The sequence below is a fragment of the Diabrotica undecimpunctata genome, chromosome 3, assembly GCF_040954645.1.
Source record: "Diabrotica undecimpunctata isolate CICGRU chromosome 3, icDiaUnde3, whole genome shotgun sequence".
NCBI classification, from domain to species: Eukaryota; Metazoa; Arthropoda; class Insecta; order Coleoptera; family Chrysomelidae; genus Diabrotica; species Diabrotica undecimpunctata.
The window spans coordinates 94,457,105-94,472,743 of record NC_092805.1 but is presented as its reverse complement, the minus strand read 5'-3'; the positions used below and the strand labels follow the sequence as shown (position 1 = coordinate 94,472,743).

The window sequence follows — 15,639 nt, the reverse complement described above, 5'->3', positions numbered from 1 at the left end:
GTTGATTGACATATGAGGTCTTCTACATATTGGTAGATGAAGGCGAACTGGAAATCAACTTCTCGAGTACAGTAGTGAAGAAGAGAGTTCATTACAATTTCTGCCAAAGATGGGGATATGCCTCCATTCATGGATGCTCCTTTTATTTGGACGTAGAAATAATTTTTTGGAAAGTGAAATATGTATTGTTGTACAGAAAGGTAATCAGTTTCAGGAACAGTAGTTTGGGAATTGACAGTTCGGATCAATCAGATGGTAATTAGTTGTCAGAATAGAAACCACCAATTCAAGAGGGATGTTGGTAAACAAGGAAGTAACATCAAAACTCGCCAAGATATATCCTGAAGGTAGTAAAAACTCAATGGTCTTATTTGCAAATTCAAAAGAATCTTTAATTTTGTAGGTATTGTAAGAAGAAAAGGAAGTGTCAATAATACCTGCTAGATACTTAGCCAAGGATTGAGTGGGGGCATTCTTACATGCAATAATAGGACGTAGTGGGCACCCCTCTTTGTGAATTTTTGGAAGTCCATAATATGTTGGGGTGGTACCAGTATAGTTAGTTAATCCTTTGTTTGTTTTGGTGGTGATATGTCCCTCGTCATGTAGTTGTTTTATCAGTAAGTTAGTGTTCCTTTCTACTGATGGAGTCAGATCTTTGGGGATTTTTTTATAGGAATGTGGGTCGTTGAGAAGCTCAACTGATTTGGTGATATACTCCTTTCTGTCCATTATGACTGTTGTGTTACCCTTGTCTGCTCTCGTTACTATAATGTCAGGATAGTCTTTCAGAAATTTTGTCGTTTTTGTTTCAATAGTTATGGATGGACTGATGTACGGTTAGTTTTGATGTGGTTAGTAATTATGTTTGTGATTTTTGAACGTTGCAGGTTTTGTGATTCTGTAGGAAGTTTTTTAATACAGAACTTAATGTGTGCTAGGTATGTGTATATATCAATATCTTTCACTGAGATTGGTAGTGAAAATCTTGGACCTAGTGATAGAAAAGATTTTATGTCTTGAGGCAAAGACACATTCGACTGATTTACCAGTCATGCATTGTTATTTGTAGTTGTGAGTGAAGCTAGAGTCTTTAAGTTGGTAAAGTTTTAAGATATTGCTTCTTTTGGTGAAAGTTCACAGCCTTATCTCACACCTCAACTTATCTGTTGCGCATCCGTGCTATTTCCATTTAATATTACCACAGCTTGTTGGTTCCAATAGAGGTTTCTCACTATGTATATCTCATTTTTTTGAGTCTTTGTCGCTTTAGACATTCAATGAGAATGTTATGTTTAGCTTTGTTGGAAACTTTTTATAAATGCGACGAAACGATCTTTTTTGGTGTCGGCATTGTTGAGAATAATTTGTGAAACTGCATATACAGAGCTTCTACTGTTTCAAAGCCATTACGAAAGCCAAACTGTCTATTAATCATATTTACTTCACACTTTCTGAATATTCTTGAATGTATAACCTTTAAAAATGTTTTTAATAATTGTGACATTAAGCTGATTACAGACAGTAATAGCCGTTACATAATAATAACAAAGGTTGGTAATGGCCATTCTGAAAGTATCTCACCAGATTTGTATATGTTGTTAAAGAGGATATTTATTTTGCTTAAACTGTCTTCATCTATGAGTTTAATCAGCCCAATATGAACTTTATTTGACCCAGGAGCTCTGCCAGGTTTAAAGTTGTTGATAGTATGTTGATTTTTAGATTCCGTTTTTTATGATAGAAGCTCTACAATGACAATATTGACTAGTTCATTATTAGTTGTAACTGAATTACCAATCACTTCTTGTGTTTTCTCGTATACTTTGTCACCCAAGTGTGTTTGTGGCTTTTTTCCAGCTGTCCCGACTATCTACACTTTATAAGTGGGTAACACTTTTTTGATCTGCTTAATACTTGCTAAGCAAGTTAATAACTTGACTTTCATCTTTTTGTTACAGAATTAGAGATTTTGATTGTTTTATCAGGTTATCTTCTTAAGAATGCAGGTTTATGTAAGAGGAACTGGTAAACGGTAAATGCAAAGGGTAGATAATCAGTCATATAAAGTCAGTGGAGTCCAGTCTCTGGGCTTCGATAACATACTTGATAAGTTTTTTCCAGTTTGCTTGGTCGAACTCGTTTCATATTAGTGCGATAGAGACCAAGCACCAAGTGAGACCTACTTTATTTAGTCGCCTTTTATGATAAGCAGGAGAAACTGCGGTGGTATTCTAGCTAAGAGCTTGCCTCCACACGGGGACTTCCTGGTACTTTTAGTTTGTAGGACGTATTTTCTTATTACGTTTAAGTCATGAATTATGAAACTCATAGCAGACAATATACTTTATATGAGTTAGAAAGCATTATATATTCAATTATTTTTATTAAGTATTGCTTTACTTTATGAATAATTCAAAATAGTTTCTATATAAAATAATATCCATCATGAGGGGAAATTGGATGGAAGAGGCACAAGATCGAAACAGATCGAAAATTATGAAGTAGATCTGTGCCAAGCAGCGGACAAGCGAAGACTGAATAAAGACAAAATAGTATCTATATTATCTACATAAAATTAATTTTGTTTATTCGACTTTTACGCCTTGTGTAAGATCTTAGGTTATACGCAAAATATCTTTAGGCATTCGGTATTACACTATCGCTTAATTTGCATATTTAATTAAATTTATATTATACGTGTCGTTAAGGTAATTCCTGTTAAATATATATCTCTGTTTTGTACAAATATTTTTCATGAAATAATCTCTAAACGGTAATAATACGGAAGCTTAAAGATGGCTGCTTTCAAGTTAGGAGAAACTTGTTAGAAAATAACGGGCAACGGTTGGATTGGTTAACATGAAACCAGCAGTTTACCGTATTTGACGCATTTCTAACATCTTTATTATCACTGCCGACCTTTTTTCGCACTTCAGTAAAATATGATACCATTAAATGGTTATTACGTAGTTAGTAATAGAAGTAAGTACATATCGTACGAAGTTTTTTATGTTTCTTCCGATAAAAAGAAATTGTAGTCTTATAGAGTCATTATTATTGGTTTTAAGAAAAATAACTATTCTTCATAAAAAATGTAACCATTAAAAGTTATCAAATTATTTTAGTCGTATAGGAGATTTATAAAAAACTAGCAATTTTGGTCAAAAGTAAGTAGCTTTAAAATAGTTAATAGGGTCAGAATATCATAAAACCGTTTAAAGAAAAATGGCTATAAATCGAGAAAGGTTAAAAATTATTAAAAGATGAAAGACGAGTTATTGGGGGCATTAACTACGAATTTTTAATATGAATCAATTAGATTAAGACTAAATGAAGAAGTGATTTGGACAGAAGGATTGGACCGATTTAAATCCACAATCACTTTTAGGAATACTTTTATGAAGAGTACACTACTATGAACTATCTAAATGTAATAATATTAACTACATATAACTCTCAGATCTATATTCAGATTATTAGTATCCGAGATGAAAATAATAAAATACTAATTCATGAAAAGGATGTCAAAAAATATGGAAACAGTACTTTGACAGGTTATTAAATGAAGAATTTGACAGACATCTAGTTAAGTTAACGGAAACAGTAACAGCAATGGTGTCCAAAATAACAAACGAAGAAGTGGCTCAAGCAATTCAAAAAATAAAGAAGGGAAAAGCAATTGGACCAGATGATATTCTTGGGGAAGTGTAGAAAGCATTAGGAGAGACAGGGACAAGTTGGTTAACAGGTCTATTTAATATAATTATGGAATATAACTATGAAAAATGATGATAATTATGAAAGTTGTACAAATGCCAGACGAATGGATAAGCAGTGAATTAGTACCTGTCTACAAAAATATACAAACTGCAGGGTCATGAAACTACTTAGTCACACCATGAAAATATAAGATAAAGTAATTGATAGACGGATACATGAAGAAACCGAAATATCCGACAATAATCAATTTGGCTTTATGCAAGGCAGATCAATAACAGACGCAATTTTCATTATAAGGCAGTTAATGAAAAAATAGGGGAATAAAGAAATCAACGATCATATAGTATTCATTGATCTTAAGAAAGCATATGATAGAGTTCCTCGTGAGATTCTGTGGTGGGCACTCAATAAGAAAGGAGTCCCCGGTGAATGTGTAAAGACTGTGAGAGACATGTATGAGGGAGTAACAACTACTGTTCTGGATCAAATTAGAATCTGGATTAGTTCTGGATCAAATAATAGCGAAACTACAGGGTAATATTCCGTGGTGCTTAATGTATGCTGATGATGTAGTGTTAGAAGAAAATAGCGGAAGCGACTTAAAACAAAAAAATGGAAGACTGAAGACAAGCCCTTGTAAAAAAGGTATAAAAATAGTAGGACAAAATCAGAGTATTTGGAATGTTTATTTAAAGATGGAGTTAGTACAAATAGAATGATATATTTTTATGGTGAAATAATTGTAAAAAGTAATAGTTTTAAGTACTTAGGATCGGTTTACAGAGTAATGGGGTAATAGATGCATGCAGTAGAATTAGGGTTGGATAGATAAAGTGAAAGGAAGCGAGTGGTGTGTTGTATGACAGACACATTCCAATGAAGCTGAAGAGAAAATTCTATAAAACAGCCATAAGACTAGATATCATTTTCGGAACTGAATGTTGGACAGTTAAAAAGAAAGAGGAACAACTAATGCGTGTAGTGGGAATAAGAATGTTTAAACAGATAAGTGAAGTGACACAAAAGGATAAAATTAGGAATGAGTATATTAGGGGAAGTTTAGAGGTGGCACCAATTGTTGTCAAGATGAGAGAACATAGGTTAAGATGGTTTGGTCATGTTTAATGTAGAGACGTTAATTACCCAATACGAGGAATAGCTCATTTGCGGGTTCCTGGAAGTAGTAGGAGAGGAAGACCAAAGAAGACCTGGGGGAGACGCTTAGGCAGGACATGTCGGTAAAGGGTATTAATATTGATATGACCCAATATCGAAACTTATATACTTAAACACTATATTAAGTGATGTTAGGGCTCTAATGTTTCTCTATTTGTAATTATATAGTCAATGGTTAATAGTTGATATTGTGTTCATTTGTGGTATTTGAGTATTTTTCGTGTGTATTTATGTTGGGGTTTATGGGGAAAAAAGTATCCTTTATCGGAAGCTTCGTGAGTTCCTTAAGCCGGAAAATGAGCCTCAATACTCTTGCTTGTAAGGCTTCACGAATGATTCTCGATTTTAAGGAGCTGATGGGAGCAATTGTTTTTGCTTTTTCGAAATCTATTTTGTAGTCTGTCTGAATATGATGTTGGGCTAGAGCTGAAGTAGTACCGGAATGTTCAACAGATATGTTTGTAAATACGGTTATGGATTCGTCGGTTTGTCTGTCCTATGTATGTACGTGAGCAACTGGAAAAAGGTATCTCTTAGACACCATTGTCTTCATTGGAGATCTTACGGATCTGACAAAATTGGACAACTTGAAGTGAGTAGTGAAAATGGTTTTGATTTTTAGAGTGTTAAGAGTTCCACTCATCTTATCAGTGACACCTTTAATAAAAGGTAGAAAGATTTTGGGTTGATCAGGCGGCAAGGTTTCTTTTTTGGATTGAATGGGGTTTAGATGTTTTTAAAAGCTTCTATTGATTTGGGTTTTGGGGTAGTCGTTTTGTAGGAGTGACTATTGAATTGATTTCGGATGATCTGTGATTGTTGACGATAAGTCTTGTGGAACGGAAAAGAAGAGTCTTGACAACTTAATTGAGTTGAACTCAATATGTGATAATGTGTCTGGGCATTGAGATAACGATTTGTATGAGTGGGTTCTTCTGAATAAGAACATCAAGGAATGGCAAAGCTGCCTCAGACTCATCTTCCATTGTGAACTGAATACTGGGATGTAGTCCATTCAGATGGGAGAGGAAGAGATCTAATGTGTCTTTACCATATGGCAAAATGACAGAGGTGTCATCAACGTACCGTAATCAGCAGGTGGGTTCCAGACTTGATGAGGACAGGGCTGTTCTTTCGAAATGTTCCATGTAGATATTAGCTATAACGGGAGAGAGGGAGGATCCCATTGGGGCACCTTTGATTTGACGAGAGAAATGATTTTGGAATGAAAAGTATGTATTATACATGCAATGTTTTATAAGAGATAATGTGTCTTGAGGAATTTAATGTTTGAGTCCAAGATGGAAATGGTTTCATATATAGGAATGATCAATGAAATGAAAAGAGTTTTTGCCAAAGGACGAGGCGTTTTCGGCTAACGGTTGTAAGGATAAAGCGAGATGTTTTGCCAATTTCTAAGTGGGGTAGTTGTATTCACTGACGATGTGTCTTAAGGCGACATTGGTCTTATGGATTTTTGGAAGGCGATATCCTTGAAATTCAGGATGATGTTTCTCTGGGTATAAGAGATTCTTTGATGTCTGGAGGTAGAGTAAATAGACTTATTTATGATGATCGTTTGGGATGCGTTTGTATTCTGTGAAAGTGAGAAGTTCGTACATTTTTTGAAATAATTAGATGCTTGAGAATGACGGTGGTATTACTTTTGTCGGCCGGAAGGATGACAATGTCAGGATTATTATACAGTTCTTTGGGGCACGTCTTTCTGAAAGACTGATATTTTGGGGGGGGTTTGGAAGTATGAAGAATTCTGGGGACATCTTGTCTGGCAACTTTAGCTTGGTCGGAACGAAGATGAGAAATAGCATCTTCAGGTTGACAAATAATTTTCTCAGTTGGGATGGAAAGAGGAGTAAAACATAGGGTTCAATGCAAAGATTCAATTATAGTCCTGAAAGAAACAGGTGGTAAAAAGAGAAAAATCAAAAAAGTGGCTCTAAATGAGACAAATTGCTTTGCAAGTTCCTCAGTAGAGTGCAGTAGCATCTGGTTAGCCATATTATAAGAGGAAATAAATATAAATAATATAACACTATTAGTAAGTCAATAACATATCGAGATTACAATACTTATTTTTTTAAATAACATACATATACAATTAGAGTTTAGTCTTTATTGAGAGTAAACTAAATATAAGACCAAATACTTCCATGTTGGGATAGTATCATGAAGTTTTTTCCTGTTTTTTTTTCAGGGTTTACTATAGAATCACTAACAGGAGAATTTTACTGTCATCATTACATGTGGTTGTCTGTTTAAAAATGGATCAGATGCTATGATTTTTTCTGACGGGTATTCAGTTATTGTATTCAAATATTGTATTTCTGACAATATTATTTTAATTCTTATTTATTTATATTATATATTATTTTAAAGTCGTCTACTTAAAAATGTATAATATATGTCTGAATTGTCAATATGAATGAGTCAGATAAAATTAAATTATTAGAAGAATTTTTCACCGAGTAACAAAAAACCAAATTTGTTTAATTTTTTAATGTTTGTATTTTGAAAAGTAAAAATATATACGTTCATGCGTACATTTACGTCTAGTCGAGGACAGATACAGTATGTTCTTCAAAGTAAAATCGACTGCTAAATACATAAACAAGAAATTATCATGCGGACTCGTGCACAACCTCTTAAAAATATCCACTTAAAAATTTAAGTACCCATGGCGGATACCACACCACTTGAACTATGAAGAAATTTACCAATATTAAAGTACTTTGAGACAGCTGTAGATGAAAGATGGATGCAGGGTTTCACTAATTAACAATTTTTTGTTTTCCTCAATTATCAACTTATTGTACGTTTTTATTATATAAATACTAATTAGCAAGATTGAATTGAAAATGGCTTTAATCTTCCAACTTTTATTTTTGCTCTTAATATATATTTTTTTCTTTCCATGTTTTATACATTTATTTATGGTTTCTCATAAAATTCGTCTCACTTCTTTATGTGCTTCTTTGATTTCCTTCTATTTTTAATATAAATTTTGTTTGACTTTACGCTTTCAAATAAATGTTGATAAGCATTTTGCTATCAGCAGCAGGTACAGCTGGTCCAGGAAAATATAAATAATCCTGAGACACTTTCTTACGGAATCTGTTTATTACCGTATACCATAAGTGTAGGTTTGCAAAAACTAACGCAAAAAAAACTTTGCAAAGACGTCTAAATTGCTGACGTCAAAACCGGAAACCGGAAAATTAGATTGGAATTTGACATACACAGTATCTCAGCCCAGCACTAGAAGAATCAGATAGAGTACATTCGGGACAAGCTAATAAATTTGATTATTAGTGAGGTAAGTTTATTCTTCACATCGCATGTATTACAATAAGACTGTGAGGCTTAAGTTAATAGTTTTTAATCATGCCTATAAACATGGCTCTCTGGATATAACCCAGAGAAAGACATTAAACTGTATTTATTTGATATGTTTAGCTCAGAGCTAAGCACGAGACTAAAATCAATATAGACACTGAAACAAATGGATATAAACGGACTAGCCAATAAAATAAAAGTAACTGTAACAACATCGGTTAAGAAAATATGCTCAAACACGAAAACAGCCAAAACGTCTAAACTACAACCTAATGCAATAAAACTACTCCAAGAAAGACGAAACAGAACAGATCGAACTTCGGACAGCTTCAAAAGTTTAAACAAAAACGTGAAGAAAAAAATTAGGAACGATCATAGACACTATATTAAATATCTAATAAAAGATATAATACAAGATAACTGCAATATGAAAGTACTGAAAGCAAAAAACTCAAGGGGCATAACAAAAATCATAGAAATAAAAAATAAGAAAAACGTCACCGTCCGAGACAGAAAGGAAATAAGCGAGGCCATTGAAAAATTCTACACTAAATTATACTCGATAAATACACAACCATAACAACGACATACTGAACGAACAATAATTAACACCGGCTTAGAAGAAATACCGGATATAACCGACTATGAAAAAAGAATGGCCCTAAATCAACTAAAAACGAATAAATGTCCGGGTGAGAATAAAATTACAGTTGAAATATTGAAAATTGGTGGCAGAAAAATGGAACAGGTATTAAATATTTTATTTAATAAAGTAATTGATGAAGGAAAGATTCCTCAAGAATGGTACAACTCCGAAGTCATGCTACTATTCAAGAAAGGAGACAAAGCAAACATCGGAAATTACCGACCAATATCCTTGCTATCACATCTGTATAAATTACTAACTAAAATCATAGCCAACCGCCTAACACATGAGCTCGATTTCTATCAACCTATCGAGCAGGCTGGATTCAGAAAACATTTTAGTACCATAGACCACTTGCACACCGTAAGAACACTAATAGAAAAATGCACCGAGTATAATGTTCCAATTGAAATGGCGTTCGTCGATTTCCATAAAGCATTCGATTCCGTCGAATTATGGGCAGTGCTTGAATCTCTAGAAAATGCACGTATAGATTTAAGATACACTACCATAATTAAAGACATATATGATAATGCCACCATGCAGATAAAGCTGGACGAAAGCATAAAAACTAATCCCATAAGACTACAAAGGGGAGTAAGACAAGGAGACACCATCTCTCCGAAACTATTCACCCTTACCCTAGAAGACAGTTTTGAGAAACTAGAATGGAACAACAAGGGTATCAACGTCGACGGATCATACTTAAACCACTTGAGATTCGCAGATGACAGCCGACAATATCCAGTTTTAATAGCCGACAATATCCAAGAACTAAATGATATGTTACAACAATTAAATGCAGTTTCAGGAGCGGTAGGGTTAAAAATAAACTACAGTAAAATAAAAATACTGAGCGGAGACCAGACAAATATAACAATACAAAATCATAGCACAGAAAATGTTAAACATTATGTATATATAGGTCATATCATCAAACTAGGAAAACCTAATCAAGATGCTGAAAATAAAAGAAGAACACAACTAGCATGGGGCGCTTTCGGAAAACTAGCATATATCTTGAAAAACACCTCCATTTCTGTAAACTTAAAGAAAAAGGTGTATAACACATGCATACTACCAGTTTGTACTTACGGCTTGGAGACAGTAGACTTACCAAAAAATCTGCTAAAAAATTAGAAACAACGCAAAGAGCAATGGAACGAATTAGGCTTGGAATATCAATGAAAGACAAGATTAGAAACACCGAAATGAGACGTATAACGAAGATTAGTGATATTGTGGAAGAAATTACAAAAATGAAATGGCAGGTCACGTAGTCCGATATAATCATAACAGGTGGACAAGGAGAATTCTAGCATGGAGACCAAGGACGACAACAAGAAGCATGGGAAGACCTCAAAAAAGATGGGCAGATGACATAAGAGCAGTGGCAGGCAAACAGTGTATTAGATTGGCGCAAGATAGAGAAAGATGAAAGAAATTGGGAGATACCTACATTCAGGAGTAGACAGAAAACGGTTGACAAAGAGAGATTTAATATGTTACATATACCTACACAGTTTTAGTTATGTAATAAGTGTAAAGTGGAAATCCCATACTATCATACATTCATGATTGTTAGTATCAAAAACTTTACGTATTAAATTATTCATGGATCATACGCACGTACAGTATCCAAAGAACGAGAAATATGTTCTACAATTGATCCATCGTGACAATATTCAAAACATTGAATCAATATACAAGATGTACTATGGAAACTATAACTTTCTTCACATGAAATTTATTTTTGGTGTTGAATACAATCTAAATTAAAAAATATAATTTTGAGAAATTTGTGTGGATCTACGATCCTCATATTTTTTTATTGGGACCGACATTGAGAGTCAATGAGCCAATAATCTAATGTATTAGATAATCTAATCAGAGAAATAACACATAATCCTATCCCTAATACTACATTGAAGAATAATTCTTAGAGGAAAGTGGGCAAAAAATTTATAGAAACAATAGCTTGTCATCTAGGCGCACATGTAGACAGTTTTAGCAAAAAACAATACTACGCGTAAGGTATTGTTACATTTAGGACAAATAAGTCGTATAGAACCGTGCTTGTACCTAATAAAAAATATATCTTGCTATTGTAAATTTTTTGAGAGCTTGTTAAGAGATGTAATATTTTATATTAGAGATCTAACAGCAGCCTACGATATTGTCTGGAGTCAGAGACTAATATATAAAGTGACCCGTATTATCCTCTGTAGAAAAATAATAATCAACCTCATTGACAACATGCTACCAAATAGAAACTACCAGGTAAATATGAAACTTAATAATGGTCTTTCATAGGGTTTTCTGTTTGCCCCTTTACTTTTAGCCTCTCTATTGCTAACATATCTGCAATCGGATCTAGCAAGTATGGATATGCTGACCTGTGGACTCTTACAACAAATCACCAATCCTCAGTTTATGTCCACACCAATTGTTACGGAGTATATATAAATACATATTTATATTACATTTATGTTATCACAGTCGCAATCCCACCACACTCCATTTGATATTCTACATGTTTGTTAAAATCACTCCAGTAAATAACGGTTTTGGAGTGTAATTTTCCTCGTCACGACGGATTTGCTTCAAAATTTGGATTTAAGTTCCCCTTACCCTCCATTTCACTTTTGTACTTAAGCTCAGGGTTTCTTTTACTGGGGGAGTGAAAGGCACCTCTTCTCGTGGGTCAAAAAACATACGTTTAAAATAAGTCCGGAAATGGATAAACTGACTAATTCTAAGCAACTTTTATTTTATAGAGTTTTTTCACTAAATCAATACTAGTTCCTTTTTCAAAATATCCAATTCCTCAAATGTTCCTTGTTCAAAATAAAAACCTCGTTTTCAGACGGCTTTTCACAAATAACTCAAAAAGTAAGTATCGTTCAAGTTCAAGCCCTTTCAAGCAATAAAAAATTAAAAATAAGTAATTTAAATGATTATATTCCCGTTAAAAAAAATACAAAATGGGTTTTTTAAGTATTTCATAGCTTCCGAGTTATGAGTAAAAACCCAATCACATATTTTAGGAGATATCAGATCGAGTATACGGGAGCATTGTAAGATACACATAATGTGCTATTAAGGGACAGCCATACTTTCACCCATGAGCACAAACTAAACTAATAAGAGTTGTTTTTTAAGTTGAAACAAAAAAAAAACTCATAACATTTTGATTAATTATTGCATTTATAGTTTCAATGAAAAAAAACCAATACTACAAATATTCAAATTTCTTTGCAAGGGGTGGTTTTTATATTGGTAGAAATTATGTGGTAAAAAATCAAAACAGTAAAGAATTCTAAATTTAATGTCACTGTATAATTACATAATTCTAAATTGCTTCAATTTACAATTATATAATTTTTTGATAGGGGTCGTTTTCACCCCTAAAAAATAACAAAAACATTCGGGCAGAAGTCCAATTATGAAGTAAAGGGCAATTATAGTGAGGTTTAGGGGTTAAACTGTAATAAAATTTTAAATTATGTTGTTTAATGTTAATTGACATTCATTCACTTCTTTAAAAGATGATTTCAATTAATTACCCGCTTTAATTTACAATTATAAGATTTTTTCTAAACGGGGTAGCTTTCACCCCTAAAAAATAAAAAACACTTAACGGCACAAGTCCAAAAGTAAAGTAAAGGGTGAGTAGAATTTAAATCCAAATTTTCATGCAATTCGATGGTGACATAACGCTGTATTTCACGTTAATTTACTGGAGTAATAGGCCTAAAAATTTTAATGGATTATTTATTTAAATGTTATGCATATGACTGCTATGCAGATTGAATAAGATATATAAATGGGATAAAATTGACCCTAATATCTTAATAGTTTTATAGAGGCCCTATTAACGTGTTACTGTGATCTCTACCGTAAATTATCTTCTCTGTTCTGCTTTACTCTCTTAACAAATGCGATTGGCATCTCAAAGATATTAATTTTGTGTTTTAAAATTGACAAACAAACACATGCATATGCTTTCTTAAAAGCAAAGGATAGTGCTATTAAATATTTATTTCTATATATAATTTTCGGTTTATAAATAGCGTCCTATCACTTTCGGTTTCCAGCCTCCATTCTCGTCTATCGGTCCAATCTTCTGGTTCTAGATCTATTTCTGATATCACCTTTTGGACTCCATCAAGCCATGTTGTTGTCTATTATTATCTCTACATATCCGTAACCTTATGTTGTTTTTGCTGTATTTATTCTATGATGATGGTTGAACTGTCCATGATTTTTCTTATTCTTTCATTTGTTATGTGCATCATTCTGGATATACCTGCTGGTTGGCGTCAAAATTACATTTCCAAAACAAGGAGTTTTTGTTCCGTTCTCTTAGTAAGTTGCTAGGTTTCGCATTCGCAAAGTACAAGGCTTTTAAAAATGCTGTTATATCTTTTTGCTTCCTAATAGATATAGGATAAATAAGGGTATCAACGTCGACGGAGCATACTTAAACCACTTGCGATTCGCAGATGACATAGTTTTAATAGCCGATAATATACAAGAACTAAATGATATGTTACAACAATTAAATGCAGTTTCAGAAGCAGTAGGCTTAAAAATGAACTACAGCAAAACAAAAATACTGAGCCGAGACCAGACAAATATAACAATACAAAATCATAACATAGAAAATGTTGAACATTATGTATATCTAGGTCATGTTATCAAACTAGGAAAACCAAATCAATAGTTAAAAGAAGAACACAACTGGCATGGGGCGCTTTCGGCAAATTAGCATATATCTTGAAAAACACCCCCATGCCTGTAAACATACAGAAAAAGGTGTATAACACTTGCATACTACCAGTTTGTACTTACGGCTTGGAGACAGTAGCCCTTACCAAAAAATCTGCTAAAAAATTAGAAACAACGCAAAGAGCAATGGAACGAATCATGCTTGGAATATCACTAAGAGACAAGATTAGAAACACCTTGTGTTTCTAATTAGAAACACCTTGAAACATATTAGGGATATTGTGGAAGAAATTACAAAAATGAAATGGCGCTGGGCAGGTCACGTAGCCCGATATAATGACTACAGATGGACACGGAGAATTCTAGAATGGAGACCAAGGACGACAACAAGAAGCTTGGGAAGACCTCAAAAAAGATGGGTAGATGACATAAGAACAGTGGCAGGCAAACAGTGGATTAGATTGGCGCAAGATAGAGAAAGATGGAAGAAATTGGAAGATACCTTCCTACCAATGAGCCAATAATCTAATGTATTAGATTATCTAATCGGAGAAATAATACATAATCCTATTCCTACATTAAGGAGTGGATGGAAAATAGTTGACAAAGAATAGATATATTCGGAACATGACGAAGTTACCTTTCCTTCTTATAAGTTTAGTTATTCGGTTGCAACTGTTCCTATGTATTTCGTTTTTGTTGACTCAACATTTAGACACTATTGCTCGTACTCTTGTATTAATCTCTTTGTTTTAATTTGCAGATCTTCCTTGTCCTGTGTGATGACTGCTTGATCGTCTGCTAAATGAAGTGTATGTAGGGTCGTTTAATGGTTTACCCATTGCGAAACATAATTTCCATTTCTTCAGTGTCTTACAGCCTTACCTTAATTCCTTATTTACCTAAAATTCTCGAGAAACTGGATGTTAATCTTTATTTTTGATCGTTGAAATGCTTTCACAAGTGTAATATTAATTGATGAGCTTTCCAGTACTTGCTTTAGTCTACAAAGGGGTGTTGTCTCATAAGCTTTCATCAAGTCCATAAATAATAAATGACTTGATCTATCGCTAGCAATTCTTTTTTTATTTAATTGAACTAGAAATTCTGCTTGCTGTTCCAGCGCAAATGCTTCATATTCGGTTTCGACTAAGGTTTCCATCACTTTTCCGTACAATAGTTCTTGCAGTCTGCCTTATTCCCTTTTTATTAATCAGTATAATCCATCCTTCTTTCCAGCTTTCAGGTATATTATCTCCGTTAAAGTATTTATTAAAAATATCTGTCAGCATATTAACCAGCACTGGTGTTGCATTTTCGACAGTTCAGTACAGATCTGTTCTGATCTATAGGCTCTTTTATTTTTCATGGTTTTTATAAGTTTGGTAGTTGGGTCATCTCCTATGTTTATTTCTAGTTCATGGATTTGGTACTTTCTGGGTGTTTGTCGGAGATATTCAGGTCTAGACTCTTGTAGTTCTTTTGTGTAGTAACTTTTAAATACATTTATGTTGATGATTTGAAGCTTTGCTGTATTTATGTTCTCCTTCCTTAGATTTCGTATGACTCTTCAAGCCTCCGAAGACTTGCTTACACCTTAGCATGATTCCACTTCCTCGCATTTTCGTTCCCATGTTTGGGTCTTATGTCTTATAACCATTCTTTTAAAAAAATTGATTCTTTGATGATTGCGGTATTGAATTAGAAATATTTTTTTATTTAACTATAAAAGTTAATTTATACAACTGTCGTTAGTGTCTAGTACTTTAAAGCCTCTTCCGTATCTAAATTCAAAATCAGACTTTACAAACATTGAGTTTATAATAGGAAGAGAGTCTAATTAAACTCTTTCGGTAAAACAATCTAAAAACAAGTGAGATACTGCGTATTGCCCAAAGATGAATATTTAACTTGTAAAAACAGCAAGAGTCCGTGTTTCATTTGGAACATTCTATTTATATAAAGCAGGATTTTAAGCAGTAGTTATTTCAAAGGGAAAGTATTGTTAA

General features: G+C 33.4%; 1 protein-coding gene across 1 annotated transcript; it reads right to left on the bottom strand.

The window, feature by feature from the left end:
• Window positions 1-210: 210 nt before the first annotated feature.
• On the bottom strand, window positions 211-732 carry LOC140435966 (uncharacterized). Its single transcript, XM_072524677.1, has one exon. It carries the CDS (start codon window positions 730-732, stop codon window positions 211-213), a length of 522 nt encoding a protein of 173 aa, XP_072380778.1.
• Between the last annotated feature and the right edge of the window lie 14,907 nt (window positions 733-15,639).

Coding starts and splice junctions, on each gene's coding strand:
- LOC140435966 (XM_072524677.1), bottom strand. CDS start 732: ATGGACAGAAAGGAGTATATCACCAAATCAGTTGAGCTTCTCAACGAC.